At 38.6% G+C, this 23,872-nt stretch overlaps 1 protein-coding gene across 4 annotated transcripts in view; it reads left to right on the top strand.

Annotated features, from left to right (window-relative positions):
* Positions 1-23,872, top strand: part of LOC117402588 (leucine-rich repeat and fibronectin type-III domain-containing protein 2-like) — a 153,245-nt gene that overhangs the window by 122,178 nt on the left and 7,195 nt on the right. For 3 of the 4 annotated variants that reach the window (XM_034003903.3, XM_034003901.3, XM_059024543.1), the window contains exon 4: positions 11,162-12,557. In XM_034003903.3, the coding sequence (XP_033859794.3) occupies positions 11,182-12,557 (1,376 nt within the window). In that variant the 5' untranslated portion in view covers positions 11,162-11,181. Of the gene's footprint in view, positions 1-11,161; positions 12,562-23,872 lie in introns of those variants that run through there. The other variant, XM_059024544.1, reaches the window with a different exon arrangement.

The following is a 23,872-nucleotide window of genomic DNA, read 5'->3' as shown; positions in this document are numbered from 1 at the left end:
TCCTACTAGTTCAGCTCAAGAAAAAAAAGGATGAGGTTTGTGTAATATATCTGTGTGGCAAAGTGGGTTGCAGTGTGTAGGTGTAGAGGTAATGCAGTGTTCAAGACAATGACAGACAACAAAGTACTGGTGAAATGGTGGTTTTAATTTGTAATCCAATAGTCTGATGACAACAGTAAACAATAAATGGAGGACTGGCAGTGCACAACAATGTGTACTGCCCAGCTAAATAAACACGGAGTTCAGTCCCGAAATAATAAGCAGGGTATTTAAACACACACACAATACACAAACACGAGTCCTAGTCCAGGGTGAGTGCTAGTGGTGCAAATACAGTTTACCTGTGAACAATAGTGTAGTGTTGTCCGGGTTTGTGCTGGCCGTAAGCGACAGCTCTGGTTCATGTTAGCCGTCTAATAAATAACAAACAGTACATTTAGACATAACAAACAAATAAAACACTCACGGTTATTTTTTACTCGTCCTTTAGCGGTTCGACGTTAACCATAACAAAGGAACAGACCACCTAGCTATGTCCCCTATTTGTACCTTCAGTCACGCCCCCTTGGTTAGCGAGTGCAGCCATTTCTCCTCCAGTCCGCGGTTGCCACATCGCTTTCCCTCTGGGTGATGACTTAACCCATTGCGGTCCATTTACTGAGCGCCTGTCAGGCGCATCAGGTCCAATTTATTTTCACACAAGCTGTTTATTTTACACGCGCTGTTTAAAAGTAATTTTATTCACATTAAAACAGGTTTAAAAGTCACTGCATATCTATGGTGAAGGGACAATGCGTATTGCTCAGATCAGCCTCTGTTTTTTTCGGCTTCTATTGGCCATTGAAAGCTTTTCTCTGCTTTTTTCCAGAGAAAAAACGACTAGAGACCTGTGCTTGACGTCCTTTTGGACCAGAAAGGAATAATTGTCATGTTGGACCTGGTCCGACATAGGACCGCAAAGGGTTAATGTACTGCAGCTGTGCCCCCTTTCTAGATGGCCGACTTCCACCTAACTCTGGGAATTAATTGTCAGGCCATCCAGTCCAGGGCACTCTGTTCTCTTTATACAACCCCCTCACAGGTCGGGAGAGAGATTTATCACCAAGAATCATTCAGTCTGTCACAATCTGGAATACAACTGACCAGAAGTGACCAAAAGTTATGCTGTGCATTGACATTAATTCTATGTGATGTTGAAATCATCCAAATTCCCTTGGGATGTCTTGACATGAAGCTGTATATGAGTACATTAGTAATGCTGTATTGTAAAGGTCAGCCTAAGCCCTATGAAGAAGTGTGAAGTTGCACTCTGCCTGAACGCTCAACGCAGCTTTCCACTTTGCGTAGTCAAATTAGCTTTTAAACGCTGTGATTGCCGATGGCTGACCACATCCCATAAACAGAACCCAACATCCTAATCAAGGGCAATTCCAATGCACCACCCATCTTGATTTGACATTGAGTTGTGATTTTGTGCAGTTGCCTTCTCTTATCAGGGAGCTGTCTGTACCTTCCTGATTCAACAATCCCCTCTAAGCTGTCATTTATCACAAGAAAACAACTGACACATTAAACTGAGTCACTTTACTGCAATGCACATGAGCACTGAGTGACTCCTGGTCATTCACTCCTATCATAGCATGGGTAAAAAGGAAGAATTCCAAAACCGTATATATTCATATTCAAGGGCTGAAGCAACCTTCCATTCGCAGAGGTGTTATACTGAAAACAGAGCATGCTTCAATTTGAACCCTAACCCCTACACCCTATAGGGATGCAAATTACATTACATTCCAGTGCTAGTAGACATGTATTATTATTTTTTTATTATTATTCCTTAACAACCATAGATAATTATAGTTTCTGATTGGGTCTGGACTACTCACAAGACCCTCCCACACCCATTCACAAAGCACAAAAAAAGTAATTAAGGAGCGGGCAGGGGGGCTTGGTTAGGGTGGGGTTTGATAATTTAGCACCTGTCGGCTCTCTGGTGGTAAACTTTCAAAACAGTTTAGCACCAATTTTTAAAACGATTTGTGCCTGTAGAGAAATGGACAATGTGCTAATTGTGTAACTTTAGGATGTACTTCTGGGTCAACGTGCAACAACAAAATTAAGAGAGAAGCATCCCTGCAAGATGGCAGATGGCCAGAAAAGTGTGTTTGTTTATGGCAGGGTGTGGATAAGAAGACAAACATTTACAGGGTGATTAATGAACAACATAGCAACAATTACATTATATTACAGAACATGTTTGAGATGAGCTCCACTAATGGCCTGGCATCTGCTGAGTCTACTTAGCATGGACAGGTATTCAAATTTGTAAACAGGAAAAAGCTCATTTAGATGAATAATCTCATTTTCGTTAGCGTTCTTAATATTGCTAGGACATTGTCCAGAATAGTGTACCCTTTATGCTTTGCTAATGAATCACCCTGTATATTATAAACTCATACTAAAATCTGAAATCGCTTCTGGCCATGGTTGTCATGACACATTCTCCCTGGTCCGAGTAGCCTTTTTTTAATGGATGTTGACCGATAATTAAATGTGATGTTCGAGCATTCTCCCCACACCCAAGAGGATATCTACATTTAATGACTTAAAGTGTGAACGTCACTGTGTTATATTCTATAACCTGGATACTCAAATATAGTTTCATATTCCTAAGAGAATGATTCAAGCTATACAAATATGTCTCACATGGAAAACACACACCCCAGACGTGTACAAATGTGCCATTGTTTTAACACAAGCAGAATTAAAACTGTGTAACCTTTCTATTGAAATCTTTGCTTTGTACATACACCACCAAATATCAAATTGATATAATCTAAACAAAAACAGTATCTTAAAAAGGAAGAGGCTCGGAGCTGTAATTTTCATGTTCTTTGCTCCTCTAATTTAAGAGATGTCTCATCTTGTAAGCTGACAGCTGTTGGAGAATGGGAATACTTTGATTTTGGATGACGCACAATATCAATATGATAAACTAAATACAAAACAAATAAATAACATAAAACCCCTTTTTAGTTATTTTAGCTATGCCCATATGTTACCCCATTGTTCTACCAAGTTAGAAGATAAACAGAACAACCTTAGTTCCTGCTGTCAAACCAATCAGCCAATCAACAGGCAACAGATGTTCCAAGCTACTGAACTGTGGAGGTAATGGACCAGCCTGACCAGTATGGGTTGCTGTATCACAAAGAGACAACTACCCGCAGCCGCTTTTTTCTCCTAGCCCACAAGAGCGCATAGGCCAATGCAGAGCTTCTAGCAGGCCCCAGCCAAGTTCGGCAAATCTGCGTGAACAGGATTCGAACACTTGCTTGGCTTACCTGGCACTCCAAGCTGTGTGATTTTGTCACTTGTGGACTAATTTAACTATGTATATTGAAATAACTGAAAGGTCTGCTAACTGTGCAGTACTGTAATTACGCAATTAACTTTATTACTAAAATATATGCTTGTGACAGGTTGGCTTGTGTGGTGATGTCAGGCCAGGAAGAAAAACAGAGTGGTGAGTGAATTGCGCTGTTGCGCCAGTTTATTGTAAATAAAACGTTTAAACAAATAAAACAAAACACTTTTGTAAACCAAAAGGCACGTTGGACAAAACAAACAAACAGATTCAAAACAAGTACCGTGCTGTTTCCACTCCAAGCTGCTCACTCCCGTTATCCACTCTGCACACCCAACCCCGTGTGAGTGATTCGTGCATCTATATATACAGCTGTGCTGGGATTCAATTACTAATTAATCATTCACTTGAATCCCAGCACGTGAACTAATTTGTGCAATCCCCTTGCCCACATACTAACACACACTTTTTCTGCACGTGAAGTGATTTTTTGCACGTGAAGTGTGCAATCCCCATGCCTAAATACAACTATGTATTTTAAATCACCCGTGATAACCCGCACTCCATGCACCAATACATACAAACTACATACAACATATAAGACAAAAATACGTACAGGGGCAGGGCACTCTGCCACAATGCTGCATTTTTTTTTTTTATTTCTTGAAAAACATTACAAAAATGAGGCTGCAGATATATACATGTAAGTACCCCACCTCACGCTCCTCCAGGACAAAAAGTGTCTGCTGGGATTATCCATAATGGGCACTGGTTTTATCAGTGCATCTTTCGATTTATACATAAGAATGTAAGAAAGGTTACGAAGAGGAGCAGGCCATTCAGCTCCTCAATGCTCGTCCGGTTTCTAGTAGCTAATTGATCGCAGAACTGTCTAGTCATTTCTGTGGCTGTGGAGGACAAACTAAATGCGCTTGTGTCACTGAAGGTTCTTCTATTTTTTACAAAGGCAGCTTTTTCTTGTCTGCTCTCTGGGGTTGAGATAAATCTATATATTACAGCCATTTCCCAACTCAGGTGAGTTCTGTCATGTTAAAGGTCAATTTTAATCACGGTACATTTCACCCTCATTATAAAAAATATAATTTATAACACTTACTCAGTTAGATGATTAGTATACTCTCCAACTGTCGTAATAAGGGTATTAGTTATATGACTATCACTGACTGCTTTGAACTTAAAGGTAATATTCTAATATCTCTGCCAGTGGAAAATTACTTCAGCCCTTGTTCAACAGACGCAATGTTATTGAACATAATGTATTTCTCACTCTGAGATAATTAACCTATGCCCTCCAAGCTCATAATAAAGATTGTGTAGTGTCTGGGAGTGTATGCAGGACAGGAACAAGTAATACCATGCACTTCGCAGGCAGTGCTCACATTATATTGGTCAGCCTGATTAGGCTTGACAGGCTACAAAAGAGCAAGCTCACAGAATAGCAGCTAGACTGGATCCCTGCAGGGATCGATTTCATTATAGTGATCACCCCTGAGACCTAGAGTAGGACTAGCTTACAGTCCAGAACACACGTTGACCACAATTAAATAGGAATATGCATACATCGGTTTTTCCCAATATTTTCAATGCTTCCTCTTGAACAAAATACTTGTTGGCAGGTAATATACCTAGATGGCCAACAACAATATTACAATATTATGTCCCTGCTAACGTCTCAGGAATACAGCCACTGCTCTGTAAACCTCTTGGTTAAAGCAACTTTCCTCACATCTGCTGTGCATTTTATTCAGGTGCCTACTAAGTATAATGTACTGTACATCTTGTTGTAAATGAGTAGTTCTGATATTGATGTTGCTTTTTCTGAATTTCAAAACCAGACCCTAAAACATTTGGAAATGTGTGTTCCATGTCAGCAACAAGCTCATGAATATCACATCTGTGCCGTGGTTATTTTTCATGTCTTGTTATTTTACATTTTGACAACTGAGAGCCAGATAGTGATTCTTTTGTGGAACCCCTAGATAAATAACACAGCTCGCAAATGCAGACATTTCATTTCTCTTTATATTGTGCAAAATGCAAGATATGAATATAGAATAGGCATGCTAAGGGGTGATTGTTTAACAATGCAGGGCCCTATTCCCACATCCCTGTAGTTATAGCTTGAATATATGTTTTTGTAAAAAAAACAGTCAGTTTCTGTCACTGTAGTCAAAACAATAGATTCTGTCTGACTTCCCTGACGTATTTAGAGGTGGTAATTATTAATGTAATGTAAACATTAGTCTTGCAGCCTCACATTGAATTGATATCCTATTAACACTCAAATAGGGCAGCAGTGTGGAGTAGTGGTTAGGGCTCTGGACTCTTGACCGGAGGGTCGTGGGTTCAATCCCCGGTGGGGACACTGCTGCTGTACCCTTGAGCAAGGTACTTTACCTAGATTGCTCCAGTAAAAACCCAACTGTATAATGGGTAATTGTATGTAGAAATAATGTGATATCTTGTAACAATTGTAAGTCGCCCTGGATAAGGGCGTCAGCTACGAATAATTTTTTTTTTTTTTTTTTTTTTTTTTTCAATGGACCTCATTTGCGAAAGGGCACTAAATTTGGAGTTAGCGCATACGTAAAATAGTGAGCCTGACCGGTGTGATACATCTAAATTTACTGCCCCATGTACTAACAGAGAACACATTAATTTACATGCACAGTACCGTATTCCTTCAAATTTAAGACAAGCTTTTTTAACCATTTTTTGCTTATCAAAAATAGCCTGCCGTATTTTTCGACATGCCAAGCAATGTTCAATGCTGTTGCGGTTGCTGGGTTACATGTTGCCTGATGCTGTGGAGTGTTGTGTCGTGCTTATTGTTGCCAGGATGTGTGATCCCGTAAGTGAGTGGTGGTGTGTGTACGACAGAGATGCCACATTATTAAGTATTATACAGTGCGCAGCACAATAAACAAGCTCTGTGGTTAATCTACAACAACACTGTTTCATGTCAGTTTTGAAAAATACAACAGCGGAATTGAGGTTGTATTTTTGTAAATACATATTTATTTGATGTTTTATTTTTTCCTCAAATTGAGGGTGGTAAATTTGGGCTTCGTCTTAAAATCGAGGGCATCTTAAATTCGAAGGAATACGGTATTTGGCTAATTTACATACCATACTGTGCATGCTACATGTATTGTGAGCAATAATTTAATGTGCACGATAATGTCAGAGACTTACCCATGACCACTGTGATATCAAAAGCCCCAGCAGTCCAGGCGGCTCTTTTGATCAGTAGCTTATTGTGTAGGCTTTATTATAGCCTTTTCACAATTGCACACCAGAGCCGAACCGAGCCGAGCCCTCATGGTACAGCTAGTTTCACACTTGTCATTTTGTTGAGCCAAACCGAGCCGGAACCATGAAACTCTGGCCTCTCAAGATATCAAGATATCTGGTACTGGCTCGGTGCTGAGCAAGGCTGGGGGCGGGGTTAACTCGTACTCTCCGAAACCAGAAAGTCTACCAAAAGATTTCACAGGAGTTGAGAAATACAGGACTAAACCACAGCGCGAAACAGTGTTGTGAAAAAATAAAAAAATAAAACAGCATTACAAAAAAAATAAAGATGATAACAATAAAGTGGGTCAGACCGCAAAAAAAAGGAAATATTATGATTTAATGGACCGTATATTAACACACTGCATGTATAAAAACAAGTGGTAAAGAAAAATATCTTTAACTATGTTACGTTTTAGATTTTGCTTTTAATAGGCCTACTTTAAATCATTTCCAATCCTGTCCCATCTGTTCCGTTCTGTTCCGTCCCATCCCGTCCCGTAACTTTTTTTTTTTTTTTTTAATTCCTGCCCCATCCTGTCCAAAAAAATCCTCTCCCATCCCATCCCATGATAAACAGATAAACAGATATTTTCGTATTCATGTATAAAATAAGGGTTTATAGGGTTTTGCATTAAACACTACCGGTATACTACTAGTAATTTGTTTTTAGTTTTAGTTTTTTCAGAAGAAAAAACAGTGCAAACACAGGGTCTTTATAAGAACAATGTGCAATATAATGATGTAATATATAAATTCGGTAATATAAAAACAACTGTTTAGAGTTTTGTGTGGCAGTTTCAGTTTTGAAAGACTTTTGAACTTTTAACTTTTTGGGAGAGAGAGCTAATAAAAAGAGTGGTTAAATTAAAAAAATTAATAGCAGTTAAAACCAGCCCTGGAGTCCTGCCTTTTCTACATCGCAGCTGGAAAACCCAGCACGCAGTTGCTACATTGTTGTCAGAAGTGCAGGTAAGGCAGGTACCCGGGCACGCACTTGGGAGAGGGCAAGGGAGAGTGTAGAAATGCAAAACTAGACTCATCCAAATTAATGGCATTGGCAAACTAGATTCATCCAGCATTGATGTTGAAGCATTGGCTGAAACTAGACTCAATTGTGCTAGCTCCGAAATTCAGTGAAAACTGTTGAAAAAACGGGTTTTGCATAGTCGTCTTTTTCAAGTTCTAGTCCTATCTAGATTCACCCAATTCGCCCGATTGTAAAAAAAGTAGTATCTTCGGGATCCACCCAGAAGCCCTTGGCGAAACTAGATTGGCCAGGGGAAAAACAAAATTCACCAGATGTGATCGAAAAATGACAAACTGTTTTAGAGCAGGTGCAGTGACTTTTTATTGTGCTGATTAACAACTGACATCACAGAGTTGCTGCAAAATGATCTGTCGATCTTGGGCAGGTGTTGTGACTCTTTGTCTCCCAGTTTGTGGCCTGTCATTGACAGAGTGTGTCTGGTTATACCGTCTCTCCAGGTTTGAAATTGCTGGCTGTGACCACCCAAGACGGCGAGCCACAGTACGCTGCCCTAGTCCAGCCTCCAACATGTCGATTGCACGAAGGCGCTTCTCTCTTGACAAAAGTGGCATATTGGTTTTTTTTCTGTGATTTTCTTTATTGCTTTTATTTAAGCTTGCAATTCAACAGCTGAAATCACTCCATATCCAGTGTCAAATCAACTGTCTCACTAATTAGGTGATTAAGTGCATATGCTTCAGTCATAGTCACTCAAGCGTGTCATGGTCAAGGATAAATGATCGAGTGATTAAAAAGAAACCAAAAACATTTCATTAATGTCCATCTTTTATATACCTTATTTTTTTTTCAAAAATAAATGTTTTATAATAGTGTTACGTTTCTTTTGATGCTTGTGTACATATATACTGTATATATATATATATATATATATATATATATATATATATTGTAAGATAGAGGGTTGTGAGAGACAGCAGGGAGGGGGTTAAAACCTCCCTGCGAGAGAAATGCACCTTTTTGTTTGATTGTTTCTGCTTTTTCAGTTAATCAGTTTTGTTAATTGTCTTATTGTTTTGTTTAATTGTTTTATTATTAATTATCATCCGCACCTGGGCGTTATTGGGAAATTAGACCCAGGTGCGGGGTTTAAAAGGAGAGCAGGCAGTCTGCTCGGGGCTGCTAAGGAGAAGGAGGCAGAAATGAGTGCTCTGCTTCCTGGCAGTCCTGAGGTAAAAAGGTATAGTGCAAATCTGTGTGGTTAAGTTTTGGGGCAGGGAAACGGCTTAGCCGTCCTGTGGTAGTTAGGTTCCTGCGTGTGTAGTTAGTGCTCGTAAAGAGCTAGGTGTTTATTTTGTGTTTTGTTTTATTTTGTGTTATTAAAAAAATAGCGTGTCAGCGCTGAAAACTCAATTTCTGTCTGCTGGGTCAAGTTCTTAAAGGGGCAACGAACCCGAGTGGGTGAGTTCCTTTTACAAAATATATATATATATATATAGATATATCTCCTTGACATACTCAGGGTCCACATAACTCCCCACCAGCGGTTTTGTGCCAGAGCAGGATCTTTGATACTGTTAAATCTGAGCTGGCCAGCATGTAGTCTTCAAATAAGTCGATCATCATACTTGTTAAACAAATATGAGTGAAACCTTCTTCCCAACCATAATGTTTAGTTCCTGGTGCATTGTTCAAATAGAAACAGGTGTGTCTCGTCCTACGTCAAAGGTTTCTGTGATTTGGGCCACTGAGAAATTACCCCGTTATACAGGCACCCACTACTATAGCCCTTGTGAAGACACTGTCTCACACAGCTTATATATGGTCTAGTGGATCACATGACACATCACGTGACCAAACAAAATGTTATACATTTTCTTATTTTACTGTATTACTGTGAATATAAGAGCATGTCTCTGCGTACGAAATTATTATTTTTTTGCTTGTTTTTGTTCACAGATAGGCGCATACACTTAAATCGCTTATATTAACACATAGGCAATCTTTGTAATGCTTTTGTGCAACCATACATACAGTTATGGATAGAACATGAATACAATAAAGAAAAAAATAGCATGCTGTTATAAAACTGCTATCTGCAACTTTTTTGTGTTTCTTCAATTCCCATTCACTAAAATTTAAACAATTTCTTGCGGCGCCTTACCAGATGACTTTATAAACTCCTTAATTATAACAACATTAAAACTTCACAAGTCCTTTTTTATTGGATTGATTGTATGTCTGTGTGAGAAACATACAATCAATCCAGTCTTGGGGATGCTTTGGTGTAGACTGTACAGTAATATATATATATATATATATATATATGGAATACTTTCATTTTCTTTGGAGCTCCCTGCATCCTGTGCTGCAGTATACATGTTGCTTGGACGTGTTGTGTTGATATCCTCTGTAATTACTGTAGCGTTCCACCTGTTAAAGGATCATCCTCAGCTTCAGGTGACGTGCATTAAGCTCTGGCCTTTGTTGAACTCCTTCCACACAGCATCTTTGTACACAGCTTTCTATGCAAAAGGTCTTTCACCACAGATGTAAAACTGTTCAACCTCGCTCAGGAAGGATGAGGATGGGAATCAAAAGGTTGCATTTGAATCACAACTGTACCAAAGGATGAATGACACATTCAGGTTATCACATGACTCCCTGTATGTGACACCGTGACAACACATCAAGACTTTAAGATTTTAATAGTATTTTATAGGGATGTTTTACAGCAGCTCAATATGCGTCAACACAAAGAGCAGATTTATCAAGGTCATTACTGGTGCATTTGTGGAAAGAAAGTTAAGGTGACAAAACTAGTAACAAGCTACTTCATTCCTGTTTAAAGATGTTAAAGGTTTGTTACTAGTAAAGAGTAACGACCTTGATTATTCTGTCTTAAAATATGATATTTAAATACTTGACAGGAAACTCAACACGGATATCATTGCAAAAACTTCACCTCCTCCCTGTTTTTTTTATATTGTAGGCAGCCAAATGAGAGAGATCCCAGCTTACAGTATGGTAGTCAACCCATTTGGAAACAAAAACAAGACCTGATGCCAAGTGATACTTGATATCCATTCCTCTCCTTTATTCTGCTTTTTGTTTTTGTTTATTCAATTATGACATGAAAGATATTGGCAAACATCTCCCTTAAAACATATGTCTAATTTGTTGTTAAGTTTCTTTAATACACTATTCATTTAGCCTACCAACTAAACTGCAGCAATCAGCTTGTAATCTTCTGTAATATAAGGGACTTGGGACTTAAGTGATGCATATCAACCAGTTCTGGGAGTTCTCTATAGACCATCATGCAGTATATCCTTCCCAATATACTGTGCATCCTGCAATCTAAATCTCCCAGTGAAGCCAAACAGTGAAAATGCTGTGAATTTAATTATCTTATAGTTTAAGCAAAATTTTATGGAAGTAGAAATTACCAGTGTGATGAGTATTCATGTTTCTTTTTTTTTCCATGGCAGGTCCCAGTGCATGATCTACCATGGACAAAGTGCTCTGCAGCCTCCTGATTCTCGGAACAACAGCGATGATGGTCCACGCGTGTCCTAAATACTGTGTCTGCCAGAACCTGTCAGAGTCTCTGGGCACACTCTGTCCTTCCAAGGGCCTCCTGTTTGTGCCTCTGGACATTGACCGCAGGACTGTGGAGCTCCGCTTGGGTGGCAACTACATCATCAGAATCACCCAGCAGGACTTTGCTAACATGACAGGGCTGGTAGACCTGACATTGTCCCGGAACACAATCAGCTCCATCCAGCCCTTCTCCTTTGTCGACCTTGAGACCCTGCGATCCCTTCACATGGACACCAACCGGCTAACAGAGATAGGGGCCGATGCCTTGAGGGGACTGTTCAACCTGCAGCACCTGATTCTCAACAACAACCAGCTGAGCCGCATCTCAGATGAATCCTTTGAGGACTGCCTGTTGACCCTGGAGGACCTAGACCTCTCGTACAACAACCTCCAGGGTGTCCCATGGGAATCCATCCGCAAGATGGTCAACCTGCATCAGCTCAGCTTGGACCACAACCTTATTGATTACATAGCAGAGGGTACCTTCACTGATCTCCAAAAGCTGGCCAGGTTGGACCTGACCTCCAACCGGCTTCAGAAGCTGCCCCCTGATCCCATCTTCGCCCGCTCACAGAACAACGTGGTGCTGACAACCCCTTACGCCCCTCTCTTGACTCTCAGCATCGGGGGGAACCCTTTGCACTGCAACTGTGAGCTCCTGTGGCTCAGGAGACTGGACCGGGAGGATGATATGGAGACCTGCGCTTCCCCTCCAAGCCTCAAGGGTCGGTACTTCTGGTATGTGAAAGAGGAGGAGTTTGTGTGTGAGTCGCCCCTGATCACCCAGCACACCCACAAGCTCCTGGTGCTGGAAGGCCAGACAGCAAGCCTCAAGTGTAAAGCCATAGGAGATCCACCACCGGTCATCCACTGGGTGGCTCCCGATGACAGGCTGATCGGAAACTCCTCCAGGGCAACAGTCTATGACAACGGCACTTTGGACATTATGATCACCACCTCCAAGGACTACGGCACCTTCACCTGCATCGCTGCCAATGCCGCTGGGGAGTCCACCGCTTTCATTGAGCTCTCCATCATCCAGCTACCACACCTCAGCAATGGTACTGGCCGAACCTCACAACCCAAGTCCAGGCTCTCGGACATCACCAGCTCAGCCAAGACCAATAAGGGGGAGGACAAGAGCCCGCCAGAGAGGGTGGTGTCCGTGTCAGAGGTGACGTCAGTCTCTGCCTTGGTCAAGTGGTCAGTCAGCAAAGCAGCACCCAAGGTTAAAATGTACCAGATCCAATACAATTGCTCCGAAGATGAAGTCTTAATTTACAGGTAATTTGGCATGGTCGGCTGTCTTGATAAACAATTTGATATAATACAACAGAATGCAGCTCCTATAGTTTAAGAGAATTGATTCAATTCAGAACTCTTAGTGAGTGCAAATAACAAGGGTTTCCCTTTATAGAGCCCAAGCTGCATAATAGCATAGCTGTACTGTCTTACTAGGGAGTAGAAAGATGGACTGCAGTAGAGTACCTGAGGGAGCAGATCGGAAGATTGTTTTTCAGCAAATCATTCATGTAATACAGTCAGCTAACTATCCTAATCCAATATGCACCTGCTCGTCCATTTTGTCTATTTACATATTTCTAATTATTATTTTAAATTATACCACTTGTGAGACAGACAGACACAGAGCTAAACCTAATATGAAAAATGACTAAGTTTATAATTTAAAATAGAGAGATGGATAGGTGCAGGCAAATAATTCCCTACCTTTGGGCCATATTAGGAAAAAAGCCCTGTGTGCGCAATCTGATCCTCCACACTGTAGTAATCCATTTTAATAACCATCTTTCTGGCAGTCTGTACAAAGGATGTGGAATGAGACTGGGGTCGGTTTCCATCTCCTGATTAAAATCTGCATTCAGCTTTCATATAGACCCCTTTTTGCAGTAGGAACAAAATGAGTAGTCTGTAGTGTAAAGTAACCTACGTGCTATATCCTCTTAGAAATGGGTAGTAAATTAGCCTACCCGCGGATATCACAGAAATACCCTAAAAGTGACCTTAAATTGGGTAGTTCCTTCTCTTATAGATTCTCAACAACTGCACTTACCAAATCATTTTGTAGAGTTGTAGAGGTGTGCAGGATTTGTATTCCAAACCCTATGTGGGCACTAGTTTGTTTGTTTTTTTTACACAAATTCTGCACACCACTAACAGTTTGTATTAATAGGATCTTTACTGTATTTTGCATTACAATACAATGGCAACCACAATGGAAATTGAAAACTAACCAATGAGGCACTTGCATTGTAATTAATTACACAAATTAAACGCAGTTACAAAAAATAAAAATAAATGCATGCAATTACTTCATGGTATAGCTCTACATTATTGAGCTTTTTTTTTTTTACTGTACATATTTAATTCATATTTCCCCCTATTTTCTGCAGCAACAATGGTCTGTGCAACACAGTCTGATTAGCCAAACAGATGACTTTCCTCCAGTCCTCAAACATCAAATTGCTTCTAATTTACTGTGTTCACATGAGTACAGTATGCTACACTTGTCCTGATCCATATATAGCCAGTGCCAGTTAATGAATTTTGTTCGGTTGTGAACAAATGTCAATTAACTTTTATTAGGGACATAGTACAAAGTTTGGAGTCTGTTAACAACTGCCTCATATTTATATTTATTAAATGCCCATTAAAGTATATTAACCAATTAATACTGTAGATATGTAATTAACTTTCTGTAACTGCCGCAATGTCATTGTTAACTGCTATATTGAAAAGCAAATTCGAAGCAGAAAAATGCCTCCAAGATTCACAGTTTGGAGATAAGATGCATTAGCTTTCAGGATTCAATTTAATGGTTCTGTTCACTCAAAATGTCAAAATGTTTTTCTGAAAAGAAAAAAATAAATTACCTGTTGCAATTACCATTAGCACCTTAATGAGAAGGACTTCCAGAAGTTAGGAATGCTTTTTAATTTTTAGGACCATTTGGTAAATGAATGATTGTAAATAGGGGGTGGAAGAACAAAATTGGAGGGCACAAGGGAGACAGAAACATGGGTCGATTGAAAGGAAAGAAAAAAATAAAAATAATTTGGGTAAAAAGAAAATCTAAAGTGCAATATATTATCTGTATTTCTTGAGCAATGAAAAAAAATATATAAATGTGTATATTGCATACCAAAGAGTGTGTAAGAAGATACCAATATCATTCTACAGTACCGTAGTATTACTACAGATATGTTCAGTATTTTGTACATATAATATTATACAAGGTATTTCAACGTAGTCTGGAGAACATGTTTTGAAATATAAAAAGGAGTGAAAGGGGTGAGTAGAAGCATGAAAGCAAAAAAGGTAATGGGATGGAGGAGGAGAATCATAATAGCAGAGGAAATGGGAAAAGAAAAAGGGCAGGGAGAGAGAGAGAGAGGAGACAGAACTAATAGTATGTGGGCAAGGATATACTGTACTGTATTCTGCACAAAATAAGATTCATTGGGAGGTTTGATTTGCAAGGCAGACTAAAGCCAGGCAGACAGAGTCAGAATAGAAATAGCATAAACGAATAGACGGCATGAATCAAATAAAGATTTACAGACATGTCTGCTTGAAAAAGAAAACCTACAATAGGAAAAAAAAACAGGGAGAGGTCTGGAGACAGAGAGAAGAACTAGAGATATGTTGGGGGAAGGTCACAGATTTTCTTTTTTTCTTTTTAAATTATATTTCATTGTTTGTAATAGCTACCTCCCTCAACTACCCAGGTTCAGAAACGTTTTGCACAGAGATGACAATTTTAAGAGCCACTGTGCTCAATACAAAAGAGGATCCCAACGGATCACTTAGCTCTGTGAAAAGTAGACTGATTTGATTTTCTTTTTAACACCAGCAACCATTAACGATTAGTTTGTTCCATTTGAGATGATGTAATGCTATACTAACAGTTTTTTGCTTTTGTTCAAGTCATACAAAATGCAGCTGACACTTTTTGAAGATGGCAATGTATTTGTAAAGTTGTGTAATACTTGGAGACAAAAAAAGCCAGTTAAAACCAACTGTGGTCAGCTCCATGCATGGGAAATGCACTTTTGCATTATTGTCAAAGTGAATTGACAAGATGAGCCTCCCTCAGAATGACCTGCCTGGAAATTGATATCTGACAACAAAAATAGCCCTAGGACAGGGGTTTTCAACCTTTTTCTTTTAACTGTACTCCTCCTGTCTGGATGTTTCAGTTCAAGTACCCCTTTACAATTTTCACTCTACTAAATGGTACAACAGTTTCAATAAAGGGGAGAATAATCTGATTAACACATTTCTTTTTTTCCCCGGTTTATTTAATAAATAATTTAATGTCACAACAGTTTGGGTGAGAAACTGCTGGGTTAGGACAGAATACCAAACAGTAGGCTTAATTCTTTAAACTTTTAATTACACGTATTTAAATGCACATAATTAAAAGATAGTATTTGGGAATCTCTTTGTAAACATTCTCACTCTCACTCTCTTTGTATTCACTATCTTTTTGGCAAAGTTAGTATAAACAATACAAAATAGTCTGCACTGTCAATTTTTATCGTGTTACCATTTACTTCCCATCTCTGCATAATTATGTGTTTCGTTTAAAATGTTTAAAGTAGCAAAAACATTCTCAAGATAAAACTATAACAACTAACAATGAGGAACTTTTTATTAAAGCCAACATAAAATTTATCCAAAGGGATTCGGTATAACTTTCTGACACTTTACACTTTCTGTAGACACTTGTGTTTTCTTTCTTTGTTTTTCTTTTGCAAGTAAGAAATGTATCCTTTTCATCAAACACTGAAAACAAATTCAACCAGCCGCTATTGCTGTTACTAAAATGCAGCTGTGCCTAATAAATAAAACAAAAACCGTCAAAGTAGGAGTATTGTGATTATTATTTATGTTTACCGGAGCATTTATACTTCTAAAAAATGCAGAAAGATTGTGCTTCCTGATTAGGAGGCTTGGTGGTCCGGTGGTTAAAGAAAGGGGTGTTACCAGGAGGTTCACTCCCAAGTTTCTAAGTCGCTTTGGATAAAAGTGTCTGCTAAATGACTAAATCAAGTTAATAATAATTAGTCTTCAATTATACAACAAGTTGAAAACAGCAAAGTTCATGAGCAGCACAGAGCGCTCTCCATAGGAACAATCACCAGATGCCTTCTTCGCCCACCCTAATAATGGATGTCAGTGTGGAGATCCACTCAATCGAAATCACGCATGCATACAGGTGGAAACAGGAAAGTACGGACGTGGTAGATTCCGTGTTTTTTGTTTTTTTCATCTGCGGTTCACTTTGAGCTGCTAACCAAAAATGAAATATTTATGCAGAGTGGTTTAGAGATAATATATAATACTGTTTAAAAAATAAATTCAAGATCATTATTTTATTTTACCCTCATTTTTATTTGTGCATTTCTGAGTCATCCTGTGTACCCCCTATAACCCTCAGAAGTACCCCCAGGGGTACACTTACCCACAGTTTAAAACCCCTGATCTAGGGATTTCTGTGTAAATTATACTTTACAATTTTACCCACAGTCATTCCGCATTGATTCACCTGTCCCAATACTAGGGTTGTGCATATGAAACTAGCCATAGGTGCAATGTGCTAATTTTTTTCAAATGTGCTGGTACAGGAAGTGCAAAATTAATAGCTATACCATACTTTTTCTTCAGTTAACTAAAATAAAATAGCATACAATAAATTACATTTTCCTTAAGCTAACTTAAATAAAATAGCACTCAGTAAGTTATGTTTGTTAGTCTGAAACTTGAAATCTTATGGTATACCAAAAATGGATCTGTTGAATACAGTATTCTAGGTTGTAGTGCAACCTGTAATTTACAGAATGCAAGGGCTGTGTGGAGTAAAACTCTGGGAATTGAAATAGGAATTATGTGCTTGTGGCTTTAGAAAGAGGACAGGATTTCCCCTTGGCTTTCGGAGAGCCACCCTCATGGAGGCTGGGAGCACAAACTTTACTTCACCCAAGGGGAAAGGAAGAGAAGGATAGTGGATAGATCAAAGAGAAGTCTCCTCGGCTTACAAGGATCACCACGCTTAGGGAGGTCGGCAAAGGAACCGTTACTTCCCCCAAGCGGAACCTAGAGTGATAGAGAACGGGGAAAAGAAAGTGTGTTCGGATTCAAACCATCACACAGTGCTGACCAGCTGACCAGCTGCATTACCTGTGCACAGAAGAGAATGTTAGTGGAGAATGCTGTCAATATTTTTGAGACTTGTTTTTCGCCTGTTGTTGACTCTATTTGCTAATATATGCAAACATAGGTGAAAAGCTCAGTAGCAAGTCATTAACTTACTAGAAAGTACTGACTGACATGATGTTGCCAGCCAAGCTACTGATGGGCTGCCATGTTATAAAACGATATATTTGGTTAGCCATACCTAGCTTTGGTAAAAAGTAAAGAAAATCCTATAAATCTGCCAGAATTGCAGGCATCTTAAACAAGTTATTACTATGGCATTTTACATTACAACATGACATTTTCAGTACTGTCTTAAATCTTCAAGAATTAATTACATTCTTAAACAATCTTTTCAAGCCTGGTCCTATTGTTGCACAGAATATTGGAAATGACTGTATTCCTATGCAGTCATTCGCTTTCATGAGAGAGACTTTTTTTATTAAAAAAAAAGACATTTACAGTATATTATAAAATCTGAATGTGTACTTAAAGCGCTTTGTTATTTGAACAATTCTAAAAAACTGGGCTCAGTTTACATTATTCTTTTCAAGAAATGAACCATTATAAATACATAAATGTTAATTAATGTTTTAAATTGACATGTATATGTTATACTGCAAGTACTATTGTTATAACACTAACTAAAGTTAAAACAATGTTAACCAAAGCAATCACCAGCCAACCTGCATGCAACTAATCACAATGAAGCTGTGAACTATGAACCTTACCCTGAAATTATGTGCTCACCGCCTTGTCACTTTGTGGGCTGAAACTCTGTAAGTTTATCCAGAGCTACTACAGAGAAAAGAGGTAGAGACAACAGCGTCACAGCAGGGGAGTCACTTCACAAAAAGCTGGGGGGAGGGGCAAAGAATGCATTTAGGGCCCCTCTCCATAATAATAAAACTCTGCAACAAAAAACAACCTCTGGCATTGCATGAATAAACCTAGTGAAGCAGCAGATATATCAACCAGGACATCAAAATCAAGTGTTTTGTTTTTGGGTTTTTTTTACCAATGATTTTTCAGTTGCCATTACAAGCAGATTACTCAGACAAGGATTGGTAATGGAAGTTCGTAAATAGGTTTAACCAAACTTAAAACAGAAAACAGATGCTCGTTGTTGCAATGGTTACTGGAAGAGTGATGACTACCTTGATGATTTTTAATAACATATAAGTATAACCAGGGCTTAAAATCTCATGGAATATTTCCCGGAGCCCAACCGCCACAAATCCACTTATTTAAATCACGGAAACAAAGCAAATACATTGGGTGCGTTCACAACACTTTTTTGTCAGCTAGATTGCAGACGGGAGTCTGCACGTAACATCATGGTCTGTGCAGATGGAGCGTGGACAGCTTTGGTAGATGAACAACAGTTCTGAGCAGAACCAAAATGGAGTTGGTGTTGAGAGAAGTTCTAATCACAGAAGAAGTGGATGCAATCGAAGTTCCCTTTGTGCTCCACCAGCTTCATAATTTACAGCATGATCAGAAAATGTATAGTAGAAACAGTCCCTGCTATAAAGAGATCATATAAATGTATGTTTTGTGAGGTGAGACAAATTAATGAGTATTATAACAGGCAGGATTCCCCCAGCCCCGTCTCTCTCACAAAGGGGTTCTTAGACAGTACTGTATTTTGATCTGGGACAAAAATAGTTCAAATACTTGCACATATGGTCACATATCTCACTTCAACTACCTGTTATTAAAGCTGATTTATTCTCCTTAATTCAAAGTAGGTTATTCCCTGTCCCTGATAGCCTTTCATCAATAACCAATTACACATGCTGAAAATAACAGAGCGGTTTTAGTTTCATTTCAACCGTTTAGCATTATTTTATTTTTTTACATGTTTAAACCTTTAGAATAAATATCTGAATATTTGAAAAGTGTAATAACTGTGTGGAAAAAGAGTCAAATCATTTTAATTTGTATTACAAATCATTCATAAGATAATTAATTACATGACTCGAAGGCAATTCACACCCCCTGACACATGGAGTGAGGATTGTATCTGGTTGCCTACACACTTCTTTGTCAGCCAACGCTCATCTATTGTTTTGAGCCGTGGCTGCTCCAGTGCAGTACCTCTTGAGAAGCTGCGCGGCTGTGCAGACTTTTGAGCCTGTGAATGCGTGACCTGGTGACGTCTTTTCCGGCTGAGTTCACGCAGACGATGAATTTGGACAGGTTTTCCGCAGAATTTGGGCATAATCTGCGCAGACTTAGCAAAGTCTGCGTATCGTGAATGCAGCCATTGTGTCAAGTTTACATAGCGGTTAACTCGTTTACAGTTGCACATGATACATGCATGCACGCACACATACACAGCACTACACTAGCAACAACCAGGGAAAGGAAGGACAGACGCACACATACAGATACAGAAGTGGCGTTCTTGTTGTTATGCTGCTCTACATATACTGTACGTAAATATTTTAACTTGTTATAATTGCCATGAAAATAAATTGCTATAATCCCTGTGAAAATAAAAGTTCATAATTATTTATGGTAAAGTTGTATTTTGTATTGTTTTCACTACAGAACAGCCTCAGGCTGAAGCCAAATGCGGAAATATTTCAGCTCTGAACAGCTCCGGCTAAATTTAAGCCCTGAGTATAATAGCAAGTATCCTTTTAGAGTTGTACCAGCTCAAAAAGAGAATACGATCTAGTGGTGGCGCGAGTTTAGCTTTTCGTTCCCCTCTTCGACTCAGTAACTTCTTAATTAGCAGTGTTGAGTAGAGGTTAGGGCTCTGGACTCTTGACCAGAGGATCCTGGGTTCAATCCCAGGTGGGGGACACTGCTGCTGTACCCTTGAGCAAGGTACTTTACCTAGATTGCTCCAGTAAAAACCCAACTATATAAATGGGTAATTGTATGTCCAAAAAAAAAAGTGATATCTGTATAATGTGAAATAATGTGATATCTTATAACAATTGTAAGCCGGCCTGGATAAAGGCGTCTGCTAAGAAATAAATAATAATAATAATAATTATTAGTTAATATGGCACTGGCTATTATCAAGCCCGGTATAGCATCTGGGCAATGGACCTCCAGTGTCCCCCACCCTCACCCCCAAATAAAATATTTTTCTCTCATGTTTAATTAAAACTACCTGTATATGATTTTAGCTTGTCTGCTTTTTTACTGCAGCTTACTTAGTACACAATTAACAGAAGACAGAACACACACTTTACAGAAATAATATTTTTTAAATTTACATATAGAACATTTGACAATGTACTTACTGCATTTTTCTCTTCCTTCTGTTTTTGACATTCAGATTTGAGTTTCTTTTTATTTGGAGGTTCCAGAGGTTTGGTAGGTTTCATTTTTGATGGTTTACAATCATATAATTATAATAGGCGTTCAGGCGTTATGATAATAATAGACAATGCTTGTCAAAGGAAAATGATGGAGATCTGAAAAGTGTCACAGCACTGCACGCTTACAGTTTAGTTGAGTGAAAACAAAACGTTTCTAGTCTTAAAGACTGCTGGAGTAAGATAGCTGGCACAGAAATAGTGCATTTACTCATACAGTACTTCCAGTTTTATTTCTGCATGTATGTGTTTAACTTCTCACAGAAAGTGCCATCTAAGGGTTGAATAAAATGATAAATGCTCCTTAAAAATGCCTGGGGAAAAAAGAAGGGGAAATTAAAGGTAAAATTAGGAGGGAAACTTTTCTCTTACATTTCCCATACACTTTGTCTTAAGATCAATTAAGAAATTAATTAGAAAGTGACAAATTTGATAACTGCTGCTGCCATCGCTCTATACTGTGTTGTTTTCAGTGATGTAAGCTATCATGTTACAGATGCTGCCTATCGTACATAGCTGGAAACTTCTTGTACTGTGATTATGTGCTTCTCAATGCAGATGCTTAATTATAATTATTCCAAAGCACAGGGTGTCAACAGAGGTTGAATTATATTGAACTTTGTATGCGTAGAACAGCAGTGAGTGCTGTAGGATCACAACCTAATCCTTTTATTTGGCCCTACAGAACCCACAATTAAACCTAATGTTCGATAGCATGGTTTTATATATTGTACAGAAAAGGTCAACAGACCAGGAGATACATTTGTACATCTTTTAAAAAGTGTTTAGGTCTAATAAATCATAATGGAAAGAGAATGATGGTGCAGGGGCTTGAAGACCAACATGATAATCTCCTTTAACCAAGAACATCCATTTATAAAATGAGAGATTGTAATATTTACACATGAAACACCAAACCTATGCTATGATTAAACATTAACATAACAATGGTTTTTCAAACACTGGTAATGTTGTGCTTAGGCTGTACTATTTCGGTTCCATTAAGATATCTACCAAGTATCTACCAAGTAAAAGTGCAAAAAGCAATTTTAAGAATGATGGTTAAAGTAAATTGATATAGATTGCTTATAAAACATGCTGATAAAGGAAAACATGAAATCGAATAATTGGTTCAGTTTTACTTGTAGCTTTACGGAGCCATGTAAGAAAATAAATCAATGCCATAAAGCATAGAAAGTGATTTCTTTAGGCCAATGTAAAGCTGGAATGGAAAACAAATATAAATATATATATAGTAAATGCCCTATTTAATTATGCAATTAGTTTAGTTTAGTTTAGTTTAGTTTATTCAGTTTGTGCCCACAGGGCCAGCAGAGATACATCTCAATAGTACAACACTAATACAAGAGAATGTTTACTTTCAGTTATTGGTTTCTCATTTATTGCTGTCTAAAGGAATGTTTTGTCACCATTGTAATATGATCCTTTATCTGTCTTTAAACTAGTATTGATTTATATCAGTTCCTTTCACTGAGGTATTAATAGATTTGAAATAGCTTGGCAGGATTTCCAGATGAGGATACATTAATTACTAGCATGCCAGATGTTTGCCTTGGAAGCATTGCTTGGTCTCCTCAACTGTAACTGATAGTATTTCTATTGTAGCTCAATGATATGGTAATTGTCTCAATGAACCAGCTATGTCTAAGTTTTAATAAAAAAAAAAATTAAAAAAACATATAATGGGAATGCATTTTTAATGCTAGCTAGAACCCTGAAGAGATTTTTTTTTTGCAAGAGTTGTCTGACTGCTAAGCAGAACAAGAGAAACAAGTGTGGATGGCATTAAACTGGCAAAACAGAAGGGAAACTTTATAAATACTTGGGTACACGTGGGCTGGTGATGCTTTTAAAAAGTTGGCCATTCTAAATTATCCTTCAGTAGTCTATTTCAGAATCATCTCAAAAGGGTAATACTAAAGTAATTGTAGCTTATAACATAACTATAAAACAGTTCCATATATCTTAATAGTTTGCACATTTCTTTGAAAACTGCTTTTCTGGAAAGGAGAATCCTCCCCTAACCAACAGGTCATCACCATGCGCCATAAAGGCTCTGTGTGGCTTTCACTCGTGTTGCTTCTTTTGTTTTGGCCTCAGTCACGCACAGTGAGGCCGAAACGGGAGACGACCGTCTTAGAGCCTGGAGGAAGGGCTACCCTCAGCCATGGATTCCCTGAGGTTTGCCCCTACCATCAAAAAATTAAAAATAATGTGAGTCGGGGGTTTTTCCTTACCTGAGTGTTGAGCGATTCGTATTTAGTTCTGCAGGGTGCGTGGTCAGGCTGGAGAGGCTGGGCTCTCTCCCTCAGTGCAGTCATGTTCTGGGGGGCGGGCCGTGTCTCAGCTGCTTCACTTTCATTCATCTTTTTCCATATTTTTGGGGGGTGTGGCAGTGCGCCACTGCAGCTCGTTGCGTTAATCATTCATTTTTATTTGATCCGTTCATGGTTTGGCGGCCTCATCTTTTGGGGGAGGTATTATATTGTTCGTGTTTCTTAGCCAGCCTCGCGCAAGTAGCTGTCGAGCACCCACGGACAAGGTCTCTGGCCAAATTTATCATTCATCATTAAATCGTCTGTTCAATTGCAAATCAATAAATCATCACATTGCGGATTCTCCTTTCTGAAACACCTTATTCTCTATGGGATATTGTATATATTGTGCCTCAGTTGTGTCTTCTAGTTTAAAGCATGTTACTGGCTGAAAAAATGTCAGTCAATAGGGGAAGCAGGTGGTTGGTTAATGACAGGAAATAAGTCGTTGAATGGGTGGTAAAAAGCAACTGCAACACTTATTGAAAACAAGGCTGGCAAACCAGATACCAAATATTATATATGAAAACAAAAATAGATGTTCACTGTAATGTGTTTCTTTCAAAACTGAACATTTATTATGGTTAGATTTATGAAAGCATTTGTTAGTTACAATCACCTTAATCACAGCATATAATATCCACTGTCTTCTTATTGCCTTTGCTTGTGCTAATGCATATTTTTTATGAGAATGTTATATGCTTTACCA

Source organism: Acipenser ruthenus, chromosome 5 (genome assembly GCF_902713425.1).
Source record: "Acipenser ruthenus chromosome 5, fAciRut3.2 maternal haplotype, whole genome shotgun sequence".
NCBI lineage: Eukaryota > Metazoa > Chordata > Actinopteri > Acipenseriformes > Acipenseridae > Acipenser > Acipenser ruthenus.
The sequence above is the reverse complement of the archived record's forward strand: the minus strand, read 5'-3'. Positions and strand labels throughout refer to the sequence as shown.